Genomic DNA, 21,846 nt, shown 5'->3' on the forward strand with positions numbered 1-21,846 from the left:
ATCCCTTCCCAAACTTTTTTTTTTTTTTTTTTTTAAATCATTACTGTTACAGCTTGGATATTCCATGTTTTCCAATGAAACAACCAATCTTTTTTTTTTTTTTTTTTTTTTATTAAAGCCAGCTATGCTGTGTACAATTAGCCTTTTTTTTTTCCACCCAGTAGGGTGACCAGATATCCTGATTTTATAGGAACAGTCCCAATATTCAAGGCTTTTTCTTACATAGGTGCCCTATTACCCCCTCGTCCCCATCCCAATTTTTCGCACTTGCTAGCTGGTCACCCCGCCACTCAGCAGCTGTTTTCATGTTCTTTGCAAATTAAAAATATGGGCGCCTCAATAGTACGATTGCTTAGAATTTCTTGCAGTCAGTTGATTAGGTCAACAGCATTGCAGTGTTTGCCTGGATGGGCTTGTATGCACAGAGCTGAGATACAGCTTCTGTGAGATGAGTCATAATTCTGCATGGCCATTAGTTACTACAGAAAGTCGGCTACTGAAATCCCACGTGACAGCCTTCTCCAAATCATAAAGCAGCTTCAAATCTATGCCAGAGGCTTTTCTACGGGATAGGCCTGTTTCACTGGAGAAGGGCGACCCAAGATTTCACTATCAAGTGCCATATCATTTAATTAATAATCAAGTGTTTATTAAATGGATCCGTGCCATTGTGTCTTCGCTGCTTTCCCCTATTCTCTTTGACACTCCAGCAATAGCCTTTCACATTCACCCCGCGGTGGCTGGAGAACTTGCTAGTGGCAGCAGAACGTACGTCGGTGACGTTGCTCTTTCTCAGCTAAGTTTTGGCGCTGATTCAGAAAGTTGCTCCTTAGTGGTCGAGATTGCTTGAAATGTGACTCCCATGGGGAACGCTCCAGCTGTCCAGCCAAACCTCCTCCCCAGCCATTGTCACCCATTTTTATGGGCAGCAGTGGCCATCTGTGAACCTTCCAGCAGAGCTTCTATCACATGCGGCCTGGGTCCTTCCATTGTGTCATCAGTCTGCCATAACCCCGAGCTGAATCTAGACTCCTACTAGATGGACAGCTCAGGCCAGACATGCAGTGCCCTGGGAGAGGCAGAGAACTGATGCCTGCCCCATCGTTTGACGAGGAGAAGCTATCCCCATGGCTTGCTCCTGAGAACTGTGTGTCCTTGCCAGAGCCCCAGACTCACTCGAGGAATTCTCACCGAAGAGGCAGTGCCAACGGAGCCTGGCTGTAGCGGCCGAGTATTCACCAGCCCCAGACCAAGGCCATAGTACTTGCTGCTAGAAGGAGTCAGGATTGTTACTAAGCTCACTGCATACACAGGTCGATGCGAAACCTACCTCCCAGTCCAGGCTTTCCCACAATGGGACCCTTGCTCTTAAACGGCTGGCACCAATCCTCCTGCGCCCCAACGTGGGCTGCCCGGTGGCAGGGAAGGAAGAGACAGAATCCTTCCACTCCAGGCAGCACTTGGAGATCACGGTGCTGTGATGAAGGCTGTGTCAGTAGCTAGATCAGTAGAAAGGCTCTGTTTTAGAGAATGGGCAGGGGGGTGCGTTAGCATCACTAGGCTGCTGAGAAAAGGGGAGTTACAGACTGCCATTTGATTGGGGGAAAGGGGCAGAAACCTGATTTGCTGGTGTTTCAGACACATCGGAGGAAGCATGACGCCAAGGGGGGAGAGAGTTGTTTTACACACTCCTTGATCAGTGCAGAGGCAATGAACAGTGAACCCTGGTGTGACAGCACCTGTGGCTATAAGTAGATTCCTGCTGGAAGCTCCTTCCTTGAAATGGGAGCAATAGCAACTGCTGAGGCATCTGATTTATTAACCCAGCTAAAGGGAGCCCACGCTGCTGGAAATGCAGCCTCTGCTAATAAGCAAACAGATGCGGCTGGTTATGTCCGTGGTCCCTTTAATCAGCCCGTGATCAGCAAACACTGGGTCCCACGTCCAAACAGAGTCACCCCTCTCTGCAGCAAAGTTGTCACAGCAGCCAGCTGGGCTGCAGCAGCGCCACCACGCTGCTGACTCAGCACCTCCCTGCCTCCCCTTTGCTCTGCCTCTAACACGCCCCCACTGCCTCTCTGAGCCAGTCAGAGACCAGCGTGCAGCTGCCTCCCCTCTCCTCTTAAAGTCTTGGCAGGCAAGTCTACTGCACAGTGTACACATGTGAGCAAGACGGGCCGACCATAAGTGCAAGCAGAACCATAACGGCCTCTGAATAGCTGAGTGGGATGGAGGCACTGAAAATCTTTGCAATATATTGCACTGTAGCCTTCCCCCAAATGAGAGAGCCAGAGTTCAGCACCAGCCGATCTCAGTTACAGCTCCTGTAGCACTTAGCCAGAGATCTCAAATCACAATACAGTGGTGGCTATTGTGATCCCCATTTTAGAGATGGGGCAACTGCAGCACAGAGAGGGGAAGTGACTTGTCCAAACTCAAGGCCTGGACTACAGAACCCAAGTCTCCTGACTCCCATTCCTATGCCCTTTGATTGAGGGGGGAGACAGTGAAGCTGCTTGCAATGTACACATGCCACCCACGCAGGAGCCCCTTCCTAAAATGCTTAAAATCAGGCTGGCACGATGCAGAGGGATGCAGCGGCAGGAGCTTCATGCAGTCTTGAAGCCAAGCTCTGGCGGCGATAAAATGGCTGTGCGTTTCCCGCTTCGGGACCCGTGCTCGTTGTGAGCTGCAGTTTTGCAGCGTGATTAATTCCTTTGTGCATGAGCCACGAGGTTGTACGTGACCTAGAAAACTCCAGCCGGTTCTCAGAAAATGTGTCATTTCTCCAGCCGCGCGCCATTTCCAACTCGCACGACAGTGTGTGGAACGTGGGCACCCATGGCCTGGCTTAGGTCCTGTCTACATGAGGCTGCTTGCCAAAAGAATACCCATTATTGTGCCCATTAGTGCTGCTTCACTCGTGACAATGGTGAGGGCAGCCGTGCAGCAAGGCACCATTAAACACAGGCCTTTTAACCACTGGCCCCTCGAGCTGCTCTGAATTTGATGAGCAACTGAAGATGTTGTAATACACCCGAGGTTGCATTGTCTCGAACGTGAGATCGCGTCTGAATCCGCTCTCTGATTGCTAAGATGACTACATGCTAATTACAAATGTATGCATTGTAGTTGTAGCCAGGTCGGGCCCAGGATAATAGAGAGTCCAGTGAGTCTACAAAAATAATGATTCTGCCCCGAGCTTTTCCTGTGCCAAACACAACCCGCCCAGTGAAAGCAGGAGCCAGAAGCGTGAAGCAAGCGTCTCGCTCATTTGCATCCCTCTGTCCTGCTGATGGTCGTTTTGATCAAACGTCTTGCTCATGGCTAGGCTGTGCGGAAGGGTGGAATTTGGTATTTTTCTTAGGAAGGCAGTAACGAGGAATGCTGGTCTTGGTCAGACAGAGGCAGGCCCTAGGGGCAGAATCCACAACGGATACAACTCAAGTGTTGAGTGGGGAGAAGCCGGACAAAGGCCTGGAAGCTGAAGTCCATGGTAAATACTGCGTTGCACTTAAAGGGGGGACCCTAGGATTGCCAACTTTTTAAATGCTGTTAACTGGACCCCTGAGGTCCTGCCCCACCTCTTCCCCCAGACCCTGTCCCTGCTCTGCCTCTTCCCCTGGGCCCCTACCCCTTCCCGATAGCAACCCTACAACCTGACCGAGAATCCCCATGTCCAAACGCTTTCCCAGCATTGGTGATGATCTGCTCCAGAGCACCACTTGGCCTCGTGGATAAGACACTAAATTTGGAGCAAGGAGACCCGGGCTCAATTTCCAGCTCTGCTGTGTGACTTAGGAGAAGTAATTTCTTTCTCTAGGCCTGTATTGCCCCTGCTGGTCTGTTTAGAAGGGAGGAGGCAGTCCCTGCCCCAACCAGCTTACAGTGTGTTTGGACTCTGCCCACAGGTCCCTGATCTCATTTGGGAAAGCCCGGCACTAATCATCTTTCTGGGGAGAAATGTTCTAAATAAAGTGGTATTTAAAAAAAACAAGTTTGGGGTTCAAACCCTAGCTTTGAATAGTGCAGTCCAGGCTCAGTTCTAGTTAAAGCTCCCGTCCAGGTCTGATTTTACTCTGCTGACATTTTAAGGGCACGAGGATCATTTAAGAGCAGGAAAATTGGGTTTAATGTTCGGCTTATTTACTGGATTCCCTTTCTGGCCATAACAGATGGCACAGAGCTGAAATAGCTCTGGCCAAGTCCAGGGGAAAGCCGCCAGGCTCCAAGACTGGAGACCGTGAGTTCAGGTCCCATCTGGGCTCTTTGTTTTTCATCCTGCCTCGGTCAGAAGCAAGAGAGACTGGGTAAGGTAAGGTAATGGGGCTTCTCCGTCTCTAACGTCTCTGATCCTTGCAGTTTTCAGTCTCTGCTGATAAATGACAGCACAATATGCCTCTTGTCTGGGTAACCAGGCTGGCTCAGGAGAGCTCTCTCTCTTACCAGGGAAACCGGTGCATGTTGTGCTAACCTCCCAGACTCTGGGAATAGTTGTAACTGGCCTGCAGCAGCAGTGACTGAAGTCTGGCTACGGGTCTCTCAAGTGCTAGTTACTGTTTCTGCGGTGTGTGAGAGACAGACGGAGTGTCCGAAGAAAGGAGCCCAGCAGCCGTCTGAACAGGTAAAAGTGAACCGAACCCCTTCGGACAGCAGTGCACTGTACTCAGCCAGCCCAGAGGGGAAATCCGAACCGAGGGGGTTGTGTCTGAGCAGCAAAAGGGTCCCTTGGACTGGCTCAGAAATGAGCCCATGTCTTGAATGAAAGGAATGCTTTCGGGGCTTTAAAGCTCATGGGGACCGGACTTTCCTGACTCTTAAGTGCAGGACTTGAGACCAGGGCTCAGGATTGTTTCCTTCCCAGGGTTTTGTGCAGTTGGAGGGAAGAATTTCTTGGAGGGCTGACACACGAATCTCAGCCCTTCCCCCGCCGCCGTGGCAGAGGAACGGGAAGATTCAGCCTGCGAACCAGTGAGGTGGATTGAAACTTTATCGGCTCAGTCAGAAGGGGAGCAGGGACCTGCTGGCTGGGGTCTCAGGTCTCTGCTGCAGGAACAGCGGCCCTACGTTCCCAAGCCATGAAGACACGTTTACCCAGAGCAAGACGGAAAGCAAGGGGAGGAGGTGCACGCTTCAGGCATCTGCGTAAAAAAACCCAGCACCCAATAACCCAAACCTGCATGTAGGCCGGATCCTCACACCCGCGCCCAGCCTGAGTAGACAGACTGGGCAGCTGCACGTATTTGGGGGCAGGAGAAAGGACTTGAAGTTTCACCCAGGGGTGGATCCTGGGTCTGTGTCTACCCAGTGGCGTATCGTGGGTCTCCGGCGCCCGGGGGCCATACTTACATTGGCACCCCCCCTCAGCAGCGCCTTGGGGGGGGGGTGTGTGGACCTGTTTCCCGCTCTTCTCCCACTGTGGGGGCAGCAGAGCCATGATGGGCTCTGGTCCCTGTGGCGCCCAGCACAGGGGCGGAGAGGCCGGGAGGATGCCCTGACTGCCTGCGACAGGGGATGGCTCCACCAAGGACAGCCTGGCCAGGGCCCCGGTTGCAACCCAATTATTATTATTGATCGTCGGTATTGCTGTCATGCCTAGAAGCCCTGGGCCCAGATCAGGACCCCGATGTGCTCAGTGCTGTACAAACAGAAAACAAAAAGGCAGTCCCCTGCCCTAAAGAGCTTACAATTGAAATGCGAAGTGCACTTTCCCCATGGCAACGTGCTTAGCCCTTCTGATTACACTGAAGTGCACGTTTGCAGTCGTGGCCAGCCCAAGTGTTTAAAAAATCAGGAGCCAGCCCCCCCGTCACGCCCCCCCCCTCCCATATCGTGAGTCTGGTTTAAACACGAGATGTTTACAATATAATAAAATGTGGGTCCTTTTGGGTTTTGGAGCCTTCAGGGAGCGCTCAGATCACGTGTTCGAGCTTTTCTCCACCATGACACGGGCTAGAAACTTCATTTTTTTTTTTTTAAATGAAAGCTGAGGTTGTCCTGAAATCACCTGATTCCATGAGCTGGGGCTTGAAGAAAAACATCAGGAATCACAATCCTCGTGGCAAAATCGCGAGTTAGCAAAACTGTCTTTACAAGCTCTTTTGATCCACTGGGCACACAATAGACACCCGCTCTGTCTGCGTAGCAATAGCTTCAACCTCATCAGAGCTGATGGGGGTTACTCTTGTGAGTGAAAGAGAAATCACGGGCTTTGGAAGTTCTCAGTCCTTTAGTCCTGTACAGTTCGCAAACCTCTGTCACACACAAAGTTGATTCTTCGGGATATTGCTCTAGCGTTTGCTTTGGGCAGCGGCTGTTTTTCAGGCGGGGGTCTATGTTGAATTGGAAGCTTCCCCTCCTTGCACACGTGTGTGTCAATTTACAGCCACCTTCTGTGGCTTTTGCCTAAGGTCAGTAACTGTTCACCTGGTTTAAGACAAGGTGGGTGGAAGGTGGATATTAGGGTTTTGAGGAGATGGGGCCAGGAAGATGCCATGTGATCATCTTTCCTGTCCCTCCCCCAGCGCCCCCCCTTCCTCCAAAACCCTTTGTGACCTGAAATTACAAAGGCTGTGGTGGTGTATGGGGCAGGGACCATCTTTTTGTTCTGCGTTTGTACAGCACCTAGCACAATGGGGTCCTGGCCCGTGTCCGGGGCTCTTGGGCACTACAGCAACCCAAAGAGTAACTTATTCCAGGGTGGACTCTTGTATTGCTAGCGCCTGGCGAGCTCTTTGCTTGTTCCACTGAAGCTTTGTCTTTGGACCTGCAGGTCACCATGGCCTACCTGAGCGCTGCCTTCCGAACAGCTGCCTCCCGCCAGATGCCAGCCTCCGGGAGAACCACCCGCCTCAAGCGCTTCAGCGGCATGGCGGGCCAGACGACCGAGAAGAGCGTCCCTTACCACAAGACTCTGAAGGAGGAGAGCGCTCGAGGCAAAGGGCTGACCAGGCTGCTTCCCAAATCGGCAGACGTGGTGGTGGTGGGCGGAGGCAGCCTGGGATGCCAGACTGTCTACCACCTGGCCCGGATGGGGCTGAGCAACGTGGTCTTGCTGGAAAGAGACCGTCTGACGTCGGGGACCACCTGGCACACGGCCGGTGAGCAGGACTCTGCGTGCCGAGCGGTCTTTGAACCAGCGTCCGTTGCAAAGCAGAGGCTCCCAATTAGAGGGAGGCTTTTGGAGCCAGATCCTGCCGGGTGCTGAGCGGCTCTCAGCTCCCAGCGACGTCAGTGGGAGCTGTGGATGCTCAGCTCCGTGTGCAAAGACTCAGCCCCTCTCGGGGTTAGGACGTTTGTGGCTCTCTCAATCTTGCCACCTGGATGGGGCTGGGAACCGGGGAAAGGGCTTGTTCCTTCCCCTCTCATCCCAGGGGTTATTGTGATACGCTGGCCCTTTCAGAGCCCAGTCTCCCAGGCCCCAGCTAGCTACACCTTGACCCTACGTAGTCAGCCACCTAGGCACAGCTGGGGGATTAACTATTCCATCCATGAACCTCTTTCTGGCTGCTACTGTGTGGAATTTGTACGCTCCATCACAGGACAGGCCATGGAGATTGTGCTAGCATCTGCTGCTGCTCTTCTCCTGTGGTTTTAAGGACCCAGCCTTGTGCTTTGGGTGCCGAAGTCTGCGATCCACAAGACAGCAGCAGAGTCCGCTCCCGGCAGCGCTCATCCCTCTTGACTTGGAGGGGCCACGGCTTGCAGTGAGAGGCAATCTCCATGCCTCCATTGATCTGTGGACTCTCTCCTGAGATATCCCACAAAGCCAGCTCTGGGGATGGTTTTTGCAGGGTGTTTACTGGGTGTGCGGACGCCAAGTTCACGTAATGGGGCTGATAATGCCTAGGCCAGGGGTTGGCAACTTGTCGCGCGCGTGAATGATTTTGAGCAGCACGCCACGCTGCTCCCGGCCCCAAGCAGGCTGCTTTCCCCTTCCGGGGACCCTGGGCGCACAGGGGCCAGGCAGCCTTCCCCCCTCTTGCTCCCCGCCACCCCCCACAGTGGTGGGGGGGAGGGGGGGAAGGAGGACAGGAAACAGGCCCACAGACACACATACCCCCACCGAACACCTGGTAAGTCACTGGCCAGGGCGCTGGGCCCACAGCACGCCCCTCCCCAAAGGTTGTCAACCCCTGGCCTAGGCTATGGGCTTAGCACTTGTTACACGCAGCTGCTGAGTGGGTCGTCAGCCGTAGGAATTGAACCCCCGACCTCTGAGCCTCTGCCACATGCAGGAAGAGATCCAGAAGTGGTGGTAGCTGAAGACCTTCATGTGGCCCAACCGCTAGAGGGAGACAGCAAGCCGCAGCGTGGGCGACATCTAGGCCAGGATTGTTGTGGTTAAAACACCTACTGCGCAATTCTCACCGTTGCCCTCTGCTTGGCTTGTAAGGTGGGGTTGGGAGCGGGGAAGTGATGCCAGAGCCTCCTGGAACTTCTGTGGCTTCCCCAGGTCTGCTGTGGCAGCTGCGTCCGAGTGACGTGGAAGTGGAGCTGCTAGCTCATACCCGCAAGGTGGTCAGCCAAGAGCTGGAGGAGGAGACGGGTCTGCAGACGGGATGGATTCAGAACGGCGGGCTCTTCATCGCCTCCAACGAGCAGCGGCTGGACGAGTACAAAAGACTCATGTCTGTAAGTGGGGATCTCGTTCTCTCCTGTGACCCTTCCGTCTCCTCCAGGTTATTCAAAAATCACGGAATCGGGGCTGGCGCTCCCCCTTAGCTAGACCAGGGGTCGAGCTGCCTAAGGGTTTTGTGCTGCTGCCCGTCACTGTGGTCTCTGAACACCTCCTTTGCAAAACGGCTTGGCAGTGGCGAAATCCCTAGTGGAGTTCTTGGTGTCTCCGGCTCTTCTCCCGCAGTGGGGTATCGAGAGCTCTGCTTGGAGCACTTGTTTTTCAGGGAGTGGTGGCTGTAGGATGATGTGAATGTTCTGGTTATGGGGGAAAAGCTTCATCAGAGGGGGAGCATTGCTAGCAGGCTCTGGAGTCCTCTAATCGCCTCTGGATCTTTGTCCAATAGCCCGATCCACTCTACTGAGAATGCCTGATCCCGGCTGCCGCATAGGTTGGGCTAGGCTAGCCGGGGCGTTGTGTTCTCCCATGTCCTGGAAGAGCAGTTCATAGAGTGAAATGCAGCCTCTAGTGCCACTGGGTCGGAACTGTTCATTGCTTTGAAGATTAGCACGAAGGCCTTAGTTCCTAGAGTAAGAACAGCCCCTTACTTCAATGTCTGTGCAATATTTATGGAGCAAATCCGTGCCCCTTAGAAAACAGGCTAGTCCGAGGGAGGGAGGGAGTGGATCCTGCCTGTGACGGAAGATCCTGGAAACCCGCCGCATCAGTCTTCAACCCGCCTGCTTTGACTTGCAGCGTCAAAGCTGAGCTGACTGTCCTGTCATCGGCCCACGGTTTGTTTTCTGCTGTGCGTGGAGCCCCGTTCTCCTCACAGCACAGAGGGGGATGTGTCCATCCGTCCTGATTGGGGTGGCTGCTTTTTTTAGACAGCTCATTTTTTCCACCCGGTTTGAAAGTTAAAAGTGGCCTCACTTAACAGTCATGGGGCAGCCTGGGTGGCTAAAGCCCGGATCCAAAGCCCAGAAGGAGCGTCTCCGCTGATTTCAGCAGGCTTTGGAGGCAGCAGGTCCTGCCCCTGTAGGAGAAAGATAATGCAGCGTCAGTAGCTTTTAGGAAGGAGGAGGGTGGGAATGGGACTCAAAGGGTACATCTGTATTGCAGTTAGGAGCGTGCTTCCCAACGCAGCTCCACAGCCACGTGCTCGCTCTGCGCGCTAAAAACAGCAGCGTAGCTGGGGGCAGCGCAGGCAGCAGCTTGGGCTCGCTGGCTGAGTGCAAACCAGCCAGATGCCAGGTACGTGCTTGAGCGGCTACCCCTGCTGCGATGCTATTTTAACATCGCTCGAGCAGGCTACTGCACGTCTGTCTACCTGCGCCGGGAAGCGTGTGCCCAGCTGCAGAGCAGAGACCCAGAGAAATGCGGGTGGCCATAGATCATCCTGTGATACTGGTGGCGGAGCCTAGGCAGACCTGGGTGATGCAGGCACATGCTGAGTTTCTAGCGGAAGACTGGTGGCTATGGCCGTCTTTCTGATAACAGCCTCTCGCTTAGTAGAGGGGTCCTTGAAATGCACAATAAAAGCCCCAGTGGAATCGGCCCACTGTTCCCACTGACGAAGTGAAAGGGGCTCTCCAGGCAGGATTACCAGGATCTTAATGCTGTATCCTCCTCCCACAGCAGCAGAGATGCATGCAGTCCTGGCCAGCGAGGTGTCCCCTTGCCTTTCCCTGGGGGGGAGCAGCCCACGTTAGCAGTTAATTTCCAAGAGTCACAAAAACTATGGGTTACGTGACACTAGTGTCTCCTTTCACCCCTGCACGGCTGCACTTCTAGTGACACACATGCTTTGGAAACAGCTGTGTCCATTGTGACACTCTGATTCAGTGGCCCAATGGGGCACTTAACGTTCATGAGGGTTCGAGGGCGTGAAAGCAGAATAATTTGTTTTAAATCTCCCTCCAGCTCTGGGCACTCAGGTAAAAAGGTCCCAGGATCTAATGCATCCCTGGCTTGGGGCTTTGCAAAATCAAACCCGCCCCCTGCCCATCTCCGCTGAGTACAGCATAATATTTCCCATTGTACCAGCTGCTTGTACAGGAATAGGGTACGGTCCTTTAAAATAGCGTGTCAGCCCACTGGTGTGTAGGGCTCCCCAGGTGCTGTGGGTTGGGAATCCATCATGTACGGAGCGAGGCCTGGCATGTTGGCATGTAGTAATTTGGGACCCAGATGTGCCCCTGTGGTTTCTTCACACTGTTGCTTGTTGTGCAGAGATGCCACACCAGGCTGTCCTGTCTGCATTAACACATCTGTTCTTGTGTCTTGTTTGCAGCTGGGTAAGGTCTATGGCATAGAATCCTATGTCCTGTCCCCTGCAGAAACCAAGGACCTGTACCCGCTGATGAATGTGGCTGATCTTTATGGCACGCTTTATGTCCCTAAGGATGGCACAATGGATCCCGCTGGCACCTGTACAACCCTCACCAGGGCAGCTGCTGCCAGAGGCGCTTTGGTAATTGACTATTGCCCATTTGAGCGTCTGTCTGAGTCTTATAGCTTTTCACAACTCTCAAATTCAGCCAGACGTTCTTTCTCCGTACATTTCCCCCCTTGATCCTTTGCTTCCTGCTGTTCCCAGCCTCTATTCCCAGCACAAGTCCAGATCTCTTTCACAGTTGTCTTCTTCTGCGTACCACAATACAATAAATAATAGCTCTCTGAGATTTAAAATGTCCTTAAAAGGCCACTGACAGGTAGTTTAAGCCCAAAATTTAAGAGGGGAATTTAATACCCTTGAAGTAGTCAGAATACTTTTTATGAAAGTGGAACAAAAAAAAGAACAGCCCTATCGCTGGATTAACACTTCCCCTGCTGGGAAAGAGAGCTGTGGGGTGAAGTCACTGGCCTGTCTCCAGAGAAGAGCTGAGCAAAATTTTTCAGCTAAAACGTTTTGCAAATTTGTGTTGATTTCGCTTCTTTGTTCATTTCACGCCCCCAGCCCACCCCCCAAAAGAATCGAATCTTTTTGTTTTTGTTTTGACGTTTCTGAAGCAAAGCATGACAATTTTTCAGCTTGAAATGACTTTGTTTCAAAATTTCCTTTAATATAATTTTTTTTTAAATGAAAAAATGATCAGAATCAAAACGAAATGTTTCATTCGATCTGAAATGGACATTTGTTCAGCTTTTTCAATTTGCAGAAAATGTTTGTTTTCAGTCCGGCCTGAAACAATTTTTTCTTTTTTTTTTTTTTTTAATGTTTTAAAATTGCCAGTGAATTAACCAGGCTCTACTCAGGAGATCTGGATTACCCATTTGGTATTATGAGTCCAATGCTTCACTTCCAAAGCCCAGTGGAACCAGCCCACTCTGCGTCTCTTTCTCTGTCTCCAGATAATAGAGGATTGCCCAGTGACCGGGATTCAGGTCAGAGTTGATGACTTGGGTGTGCAGAGGGTAGCTGCGGTGGAAACAAACTACGGGACCATCCAGACTCCCTGTGTGGTGAACTGCGCAGGTAGGAAATCAAAGCACCATTGACATAATCTGATGAAGATGCCAGTCCTTCCTGTCCCAGCCCTTAGGAGACTTTGTCCACTCTTTGAGTGTGGCTTTCTGTGGTTCACCCTGGCCATGGTCAAGGAGAGGAAGGATGCCAAACGAATGCAGCTTTTGATTGTGTGTAAACACTGAGCTAAAGGGGCCTTGTTAATTCCACGTGTCAGGGGAGCCTCAGGTCTCTGGTGCAGATCCTCATCCGTTCCAGAAGTGCCCTGCGGCACAGACTGTGGTCACTCACCAAGAGGTGGTTTGTCTTTACAACAGGGGTGTGGGCCCGAGCCCTGGGCCAGATGGCTGGAGTGAACGTGCCCCTGGTGGCGATGCATCATGCATACGTGGTGACAGAGCGGATAGAGGGCATTCAGGTCAGTTCATTGCTCTTCTTCTCTAACTGGAGGATTTGCCCGTCAGCCATGGGCGTGTGCTGGGCATACTTTCAGGAAGGGACAGGACTTGATTTGGAATTTGTGTGGGTCCCCTGCTTTTCACAAACCCTTCACATCCCCGCTAGCTCTGCTCCACAGCACTGCCGTGGTGACGCCCTCTGGGTGCTGATCTCACTGCTCCTGGCCCCGCTTAATGACGCCGTGATGCTGCCTCTCTGATCTCTCTTCTGGCGTGGAAGAGCGTATTGCCTGTTTCTACATCCCGCCCCCCAACTGGCCAAGGCTGCGGGAGTGTTTGGGGCTGGAATTGTTGTTCTAGATCCCCCCCTGCCCGTCACAGCGCACTTGCCCATAGCTAAGGATAAGATTATGTCATGGAAGTCACGGACTTCCAGAAACCTCCGTGACATTTTCCGCCTCAAACCCCGGGCAGTGGGGCAGGAGCTGTTAACCGGCAGGGGGCCCTGGAGTTCCCAGGCGCCATGGGTGGTGGGAGACCTTGCAGCTCCCAGCCACCAGGGCAGCGGGTTCCGGACCGCCCCCCGCCACAGCAGTTCTCAGGGTCTCATCCGCTCCCTCGGGCTTCAGTCAGCCCCTGTCAGCCCCCTGCCACCCCCATTATTAGTAGTAAAAGTCACAGACAGGTCACTGGCTTCTGTGCCTGTCCGTGACTTTTACTGAAAGTAACTGTGACAAAATCTTAACCTTACCCATAACATTTCAAAGTTCGTTCCTCAGCCTGCAGCTAGATGTCTCTCTTGGGCTGCGCGAGCGATAGGCAGCAAAGAAAGAAGACTCTGATACGCAGAGCTTAGGATCCCTGGAAGCTGATTCTGAATCTGGTTTCAAACGTAGGAATATGGAGGCCAGGCCCCTCCATTCCACAACATGCCTAGATGAAACGGGCTGGTTTTACCCCGTGCCTCCCACCAATTTCAGGGCAGCTGCCAGGAGGATAGTTTAGGACAGAATTTGACCCAGGGTGTGAAAGGAGAGCGTCGTTCTCCCTCTGGCTTCAGTCAGATTTAAGCGCATGCCTAAGTGCTAGGCTGAACAGACGTTGATTTAAACTTGTGCTTAAAGCCAAGCATGTTTTTAAATGCTTTGCCGAATCAGGGCCTGAATGCTGCTGCATCGGTCACATATTTTTAATACTAAGAACACTACACTAGAGCTCTGCACCAGTAGATCTCAAAGCACTTTACAGAGGACATTGTTGTCATGATGAGGGGGAAACTGAGGCACAGACAGGAGAAGCGACTTGCCCTGGGTCACTCAGGAGACCAGTGGTAGAGGCAGGAATAGCAGACAAGTTTTCTGAGTCCCTGTCCTGTGAATTATGCCAGACTGTCTCCCCTTGCACCCTGGGGTCCTGGTCCATGAATGGGGCGCCTATGCATTGTGAAGATACAAATAATTAATAGTATTATTAAGTATTTTATTAAATTACTATTTAATAAAAATAATATTTTAGCTTAGAGGCATCTTCTATTTGTTTCCCACCTTTCATAGCAGAATTATCCTAGGGCAGTTTCTCAACAAGCAGTCCATGGACCGGCACCGGTCCCTGAAATTTCCCTGACTCAGTTTAGAAAGGCAGCAAGCCGATCTCTGGTACCAAAACGGTTGAGAAACGCTGCCCTAAGGTGTCTGGTGTTTTGCGTTTGATAAAGGAATCCAGGTATCCCAGAGGAACTGTGGTTCATCTTCGCAAACACCCTTTATGGAAAAGCCCTGCAGTGCCGAATGGAAAATGATACAGCTTTCTAAATGTGTTTGAACCATCCTACAAAATTTCGGAGACATTTCTATGCTTTAGAATTATATAAGAGTGTTCGTGAAACTGTATAAAAGGAGATGATATTAATTTATGGTCTGTAGATTTTTAGAGTAATTTTGTATTAAATTTTCTATGCATCCCACCTGTGTTTTCCCCCTACACTTTTATTCCTTGACATCTGATTTTGAAAAGTGCCATTTATTGATATTATTTTTTTATATTGCAGTAGAATCTACCCGTCTGAACCAAAACTGGGCCCCACTGTGCTAGGCACTATACAGATATGTTGTGAGAGCCCGTCCTTGCCCTTTAGAGTTTACAACTTAAATAGACAAGAGTAGAAGGGAAAAAAGAGCTCGAGCGACTTGCCCAAACTTGTCTAACTAAGTCAGTGATAGCGGCGAGGATAGAACCAAGGTCTCTCAACTGCTAGGCTAAAGGCCTACCACTAAACATGGCGTCTCTTATTGAAATGCTAACTGTTGTTAATTTATTGGTGAAAAATACAGTAGGCCCTACAATGACCCCAGTTGTGTCACTTAAATATTTGCACCCTATATTGTTAAAGAAAGTCAATATTATTCTTTAACACTGTGTTAGTGTCTGGGCTGTTGTACTGTTTCATCTTGCTGTGTAGGGGAGCTAAGAGAGAAATTATTCTTCCTTTTAACTTGGATCAAAACACACCGGCCTCCCAGTTCTCTTCCTGAGAATGTCTTCGGCAGCTCTGCTGATTTGGTGCGTTCTGTTGATTTCATGCCTTATTATCTGCATTACAGTAGCCCCAAGAGGATTGGAGCCCCATTGCACTAGGCTCTATACAAACACCTCAGGTAATTCAGCATGACATACTGGATCGAGCACTGGACTGGGACTCAGGAGACCTGTGTTCTGTTCCTGACTCTGCTGCTCAGGGTACAGGAGCAAGTCTCTGTGCCTCCATTTCCCCAGCTATAAAATGAGGATAATGATACTCTGACTTCCTTTGCAAAGAGCTTGGAGAGCTGCTGATGATCAGAATTAGGGACTGTTCTTATCTTCAAATGAATGCACAAGTGCAATCTTATCTGCTTCCAGAAGCACTCCGTTGTGGTTTTGTGGAGGTCGAGTAGATTTGGGGTTGTTTTTAGAGAGGTTAATCTTCAATCTTGTTCCGATCAGTACAGAAACCGTCTTGCATTTCCGCGCCATGTAGCTCATGCCCTTGGTCTGGGGCTGGGACGCACAGCAGATCTGTTTAGTGAATTAGACTCAGCCTGTTTAATCATATCAGCAGCTCCGGTTCTTCTACAGCTGCTCAGCCCCCTTTGCCCGTGGGCAGAGTGTGCGGAGAGGATGTCTCGGTGCATTGCTCGTATGATGCCTGCTGCTAATCCTGTTTTGCGGGTGTCTGAGCGGTGCTGTCAAGTAGGGCTGTTGCTTCTCTGAGAAGAGCCACTTCCAGCCTGTGCAAAGCAGGCGTCTAAAAGGGCCCAGAGCTGAAACTGAGCTGTGACCGGCCGCAGCCAGGTTTTTTCCCCCCTTTTTGTTTGCAAAACCAGCGTAGTCCTTCTAAAAACAAAGGCTTTGACGCTTTAAAACAAATCGGTGTCTCCTGCCCAGCCCTTGTGACCCTCAATACAGCCCAGCCACAACATTTGGATCCAAGCTTTCCCAGAGCTAGAGGGAGTTGAGATTCATCTCTCAATCTCACGATAACATGAGCAACCCTACCATAACAAGCCAGCCTGCGCCTCTCTGCAACGCGTGCAGCGCCAGCCCCACCAACGACCCTACTATAACTCTGGGGGAAGTGGCAGTAAGGAAGGGGGACTGCCAACAGTGATGGAAAATGTTACTGTAAGAAAACATGCCAGATGTCTGGAGTGAGGCTTCCGGCACGATGCTGTGCATTAGCAGCTGGGTGTCCCGTCTGGCCAGGTGTTTTACCACTGGACCGGGGCGGGCGCGGAGCCGGAGTTAGGGATGGTGATGTGGGCAGCCGGGCTGCTCTGCAGTGCCCCCTTCAGGGCCAGGCTTGGTACTGCTGCCACTGCCTCAGTTGGCAAAGTCTGGCCAGTCGTTATGCGTTATGCCTGCGGCATAAAGTCGGCGTTGGTCTCTCACCAAAAGAGCGACTCGGGATCTGGCTGTCTGTGGCTTTTAACAAAGACGTGGAGGGGAAAAAAGCCCTTCACAAGGCAAGCGACCTGGGCCTGCATTGGCTCTGAGGAGCTGCTCCTCTGTCCTGCCTCGCCCTGCCCGGGAGCAAAAGCAGGCAAGTTTTCTTAACTGGCCAGCTGGGATTGGATGGGCCAGTGGCTCCTCCTGGTTCTGACAGGCCTCTGGAGAGCCGTCTCATTGGTCACCGGGTCTGAGTGGCTTGTCCTTGGGCGGGGCCTGTCAGGGTGCTGATATCACCAGCAGGGGGCAGAGGAGGCTGGATACACCCCGCACGGGGCAATAGAGCAGTGAGCTGGTGGGATGGCTGTGAATAATGTGGGATTCCCAAGAGTGGGGAGCCAGAAGTGGGGCAGGTAGCGAACCACCAGGGCTGGCTTCTCACTAGGGTGACCTGATAGCAAATGTGAAAAATTGGGATGGGAGTGAGGGTAATAAGCACCCATATAAGAAAAAGCCCGGAATATTGGAACTGTCCCTCTACAATTGGGACACTTGGTCACCCTACTTCTTACTCCCTCCATGCTGTGGATCTAGCACATCTTAAGAACTTGCGCTAAGCGCAGAGTCCTGACCGATGGCAGGTCTTGCAATGGGACACGGGGAGGATCAGAGCGTGCTTCCAGCACAGAGTTCAGCAGAGCAACTGCTAAAGTTCCAGAGGGCTTTTAGATCTCCTGGAGCGGTTGATTTGGAGAATAAACAGATTGGTAACCTGCACCCTTATGTTTATAATTGCATTCCACAGTGGCCATCCAGCAAGTTAGCTGCAGGTAAGAAGACAGCAGCCCGGGGGTGCATTGCTGGACAGCGCCCCAGGGCAGAAGCTTCCCACGTGACTCTCGGCCTGGGCGCTTCGCCCCTCCTGCCCTGTTTTGATGATATTCCTTTCTCCATGTTTTCAGAGGATGCCGAACGTTCGCGATCATGACGCCTCGGTGTATCTCCGTCTCCAAGGCGATGCCCTTTCCGTGGGCGGATATGAGTCAAATCCAATATTCTGGGAGGAGGTGAGTGGTGCTGAGAGGTTTTCATAGGAGATAAAGCATGTTACCAGGAAAGCCATTTTGACAAAGTAGGCTCTGAAATGAGCTCTCTAACTCTCTGGCTTATGTGCCAGAATGCGCAAAATGAAGACACTTTACATTAAGATTCAGCTGGATCCAGCAGGACTCGGGGAGTGGGAATTTGAAAGCTCCTTATGTTTGGATCCGGCTTAGATCCAGACAAGAGCCAAACCTGCTTAAAGAAACATATGCCATATCAGCCTGAACGGGAGTAGAAGGATGATCCAGTGGTTAGGGCACGAGCCTGGGAGTTGGAAGATCAAGGTTCAATTCCCTGCTTTGCCAGAGATTCTTGCCTCTGAGTTTGGGAAAGCCCCATGAGGTATGTCTTCACTTCAGTGTTAACTTGCACCCCTGCTCAAGTGTTGCCTCTAAAACCTCCTGTCCACACCCATGCAGGCAGCCCTGTCACCCATTTAAGTGGTGCTTTCCACCAGGCTGGCTGGGAGTGTGGGTTAGACCCAGGTTCTGTTTTCACCGGTAAGCTGCCCGCTTTGCAGTACAGACACAGGCTAAACCACCTGAGGGGTGAGAGAGTTCTCCAGTGCCTGCCCAGAAGGACAGACAAGTTCTCTTACAGTTTATTGGGAAAGAAGTGGCTTAACTTACTGCACTGCACCGTGAGTCTTGCCCTCAGAAGTCCTAGCGACACACACAGGTGAGTGCAGCAGCAGTGAGGACACACTCAATCAGCAGGGCTTTGCCGGTGGCTGCTCAGACCTGGGTGCTGAACTCTGCAGTGAGGAGACACCCTTAGGGTACGTCTACACAGCCACGAGAAACCCGCGGCTGGCCCAGGTCAGCTGACTTGGGCAAAGGGACTCCGGCTGTGGGGCTGCTTCATTGCTGTGTAGACAGCTGGGCTTGGGCTGGAGCCTGGCCTCTAGGACTTTGCAAGGGGGGAGTCTCTCTTCCCTTTGCCTCGGGTAACAGCACTGCCTTACTTCGCAGGGGTGTTGTGAGGGTATCGGTGTCAAAGCAGATGAGGTGCTAAAATAGTACGGTGACGGAGGCCATAGGGACCATGTCCACCTTCACCTTCAAGGGACGGACGCTGCCTCTGCTTGTTCAGATAACATGAACTGTCCCCCAGTGCCACAAGGCCTAGCTACCGCTCCAATAGCTCAGGGCATTAATGGTGCATAGGCCTGGGGCTGACCCTCTGCACGGGGTGACCTTTAAACCTGGAGTGGCCTGAGCAGAGGGCCAGGAATCCCCGAGTTTTAATGGCAGCTCTGACCTGGACTCCCGCTGTGGCTCTGGGCAGTTGACCTCATCTCTCACTGCCTGTGTCCCCCACCCGTTATTATTTACGGGTTATCCATGGCAGGGATGAGCCATTTGTTCTTCTTCGGCGCCGAGGGTCATGAATCCTTGGAAGAGATTCCCATAGGGGGAGTGGTGGATTCTCCATCACTTAGTGTCTTTAAGTCAAGATCGGCTGTCGTTCGAGGATAGGATGTAGGATCCTGGGTGAAACCTAGGGTCTGGGCCATACAGGAGGTCAGACTAGATTATTGCACTGGCCCCTTCTGGCCTTAAACTGTGTGAATTTGTCTCCCCCAAACTACCTCCAAGTGCACCTAGCACCACAGGCACTTTTCCATCATCCTCCAAGTAGAAGCATGCCACCATCTCGTCCTGCGCCCTCTGCTTTCTCTCCACAAAGTGGCATTTCTGAAAATGAGATCACCAAATTATTCACGTGCCTCACAGGAGTAGCCACAGGCCCCAGCCAAGGTGCTGGAACAGTTTTTGTAGTGGGGGTGCTGAGAGCCATTGTACCAAACTGTAAACCCGGTATATGATGGAAACCACTTCAAGGCAGGGGGTGCAGCATCTGTCATCGGGGTCCCTTTGTGCTAGCGCTGTTCACAAATACTATGTGATGCTGCCTGCTTAAATTGCTGATGTGCTAAGTAGACCTGGCAGAGATTGGGTGACAGAAAGTATCATCACTTTCAGTATTCCCCCCACTACAAAAAAGATGTGGACAATTTGGAGAGAGTGCAGCGGAGGGCAACCAAAATGATTAGGGGGCTGGAGCACAGGACTTATGAGGAGAGGCTGAGGGAACTGGGCTTGTTTAGTCTGCAAAAGAGAAGAGTGAGGGGGGATTTGATAGCGGCTTTTAACTACCTGAAAGGGGGTTCTAGGGAGGATGGGGCTAGGCTGTTCTCGGTGGTGGCAGATGACAGAACAAGGAGCAACGGTCTCAAGTTGCAGGGGGAGGTCTAGGTTGGACATTAGGAAAAAGTTTTTTACTAGGAGGGTGGTGAAGCATTGGAATGGGTTACCTAGGGAGGTGGTGGAATCTCCATCCTTACAGGTTTTTAAGCTGAGGCTTGACAAAGCCCTGGTTGGGATGATATAGCTGAGGTTAGTCCTGCTTTGAGCAGGGGTTGGACTAGATGACAGGTCCCTTCCAACTCTAATATTCTATGATTCTATGATTCTATGATCATCTTGCCTTTACAGAGTGGGATTCGAGGCACAAAGAGATTAAGTGACTTGCCCAAGGTCACACAGGAAGAGACTGAAATTGAACTTAGATTTCCTGAGTCCAACTCCAGCGCCTTAACTAAAAGGCAAACCACAAAGACCACCGTTTATCCTGGGTCAAATGGTGCCAATTGACTTACCCTAGATGTCTTTACTGGGAGTAGTACTTGGCTGGGATGGTTTAGTTGGGGTTGGCCCTGCTTTGAGCAGGGAGTTGGATTAGATGGCCTCCTGAGGTCCCTTCCAACCCTTATCTTCTATGATTCTATGAAACCAAAGTTTCTGAAGCAGCTTCTAATTTTAAGTGCATTGGTTTTTTGAGAGCCTTAATCGATGTCAAAACTCCCACTGACTTCAACAGGGCCAGGAGTTCACCCCTTGAGGCTGATTTTCAGAAGTGCTGAGTCCCCTCAGTTCCTATTGATTTCAGTGGTACTCAGCACCTCACAGGAAGCAGCTGTCAGAATGGAGCACTGGTTATAAAATAAACAGCTTCTCTCACTTAACTTCTGTGTAACTTGGCTCCTGTTTCCCCCCCCAGGTATCTGATAAATTTGCCTTTGGCCTCTTTGATCTGGACTGGGATGTGTTCATGCAGCATATTGAAGGTGCAATAAACAGAGTCCCGGTGCTGGAGAAAACCGGAATTAAATCCACTGTCTGTGGGCCAGGTAATATTTCGATAGTGCGCTCCAGTGCAGCTTTGTTCGCTGACGAGGCTGTGCTGATTTTTTTAATATATATTTTCCTAGTTTGGAGCTAGCAATAATTATATTTATATGCAGGGTTAGTATGAATCAGTCTCTTTTGCTTTCTCCTACCCACCCACACAAAGAGACAAATTGGGAATAGATAAAAATGTCTGTCTTCCTTGGTTTTTCCTTTAACACACACACGCACACTCGCAAAAGAGGTGGAACAAGGATCTGGTCCAGGGCCCGTGGAAATGAACAAAAAGGCTCCCTTGACATCAGTGAGCTTTGGATCAGACCCTATAACTAAGCAGAGAGCCTAAAATGGTGCTGATCGCACAGAGATGGGGTGGAAAATGGCTCTACAGGTCACTGCTTGCCATGATCATTCGGTGCATTGATCAAACCGTTTTTTCCCAAAGCTAGTTCACCTGTGCCATTGCATGTGCCCCTTACTTTTATCACATGGTGGGGTTCTAGATAGCCAGGGCTGGAATGGAAATGTCTGATTCAATGTTCTCAAAGGCAGGAGAGAATTTGGCACATCCCAGGAGCCGCTCTGCTTCAGAGAGCTTGTGGGAGTGCTAATTAGAGCCAATGTTGACTTGATTGGCTTGCCTTCGCACTAGAAGTGCTGGCAAAGCTGGCTGTGTCCTGGCAGGATGGATATCGTGCTTCTCGCCTAGGTCTGATTTGGGAAGCTCACCAATCTGCTTGTAATGATCTTTGGGAGGTAAGTCTCAAGGCAGGTGGGGCAGTGGGACGGGGAGCTGGTCAGTCTGAGCCCCAGAATTTCAGTGTTGTTGTCTTGCTCTGGCCATCCCCTCGACATGTTAGAGGACCCCTGGGACATCGCAGCTTTCCCACGCCTCAAGAACCCTTTGCAGGTTCTGTCCTTCTGCACTGTACACACAGCATCTTCAACTGGCAGAATTTCTTAGAAACCCTTTGGCTGGTTGTGACAGGTGTAGCATTTCTAAACGCCACCAGGCCCATTGAGCCTTCTGGAGATAGAAGTGCAGTGGATTGGGGAAGTGCTGTGCACGACTTGTGAAGCAGTCCTGCCACGTGAACACCAACGTGACCTCTGCCTGGATGCTTTTGTTTGCACCTGATTGTT

The 21,846-nt window shown here is 51.4% G+C and overlaps 1 protein-coding gene across 1 annotated transcript in view; it reads left to right on the plus strand.

Annotated features, from left to right (window-relative positions):
- The first annotated feature begins 4,571 nt into the window (after nt 1-4,571).
- SARDH (sarcosine dehydrogenase) overlaps nt 4,572-21,846 on the plus strand; it is an 83,553-nt gene continuing 66,278 nt past the window's right edge. The window contains exons 1-8 of the mRNA XM_067541604.1: nt 4,572-4,624; nt 6,773-7,100; nt 8,456-8,634; nt 10,911-11,090; nt 11,972-12,095; nt 12,404-12,504; nt 17,371-17,475; nt 20,576-20,705. Coding sequence (XP_067397705.1) covers nt 6,779-7,100; nt 8,456-8,634; nt 10,911-11,090; nt 11,972-12,095; nt 12,404-12,504; nt 17,371-17,475; nt 20,576-20,705 — 1,141 coding nt within the window. The 5' untranslated portion in view covers nt 4,572-4,624; nt 6,773-6,778. The remainder of the gene's footprint in view (nt 4,625-6,772; nt 7,101-8,455; nt 8,635-10,910; nt 11,091-11,971; nt 12,096-12,403; nt 12,505-17,370; nt 17,476-20,575; nt 20,706-21,846) is intronic.

This window comes from Emydura macquarii, unplaced genomic scaffold, assembly GCF_026122565.2.
Source record: "Emydura macquarii macquarii isolate MOO-44397 ecotype Brisbane River unplaced genomic scaffold, CSIRO-AGI_Emac_v2 contig_691, whole genome shotgun sequence".
Classification (NCBI taxonomy): Eukaryota; Metazoa; Chordata; order Testudines; family Chelidae; genus Emydura; species Emydura macquarii.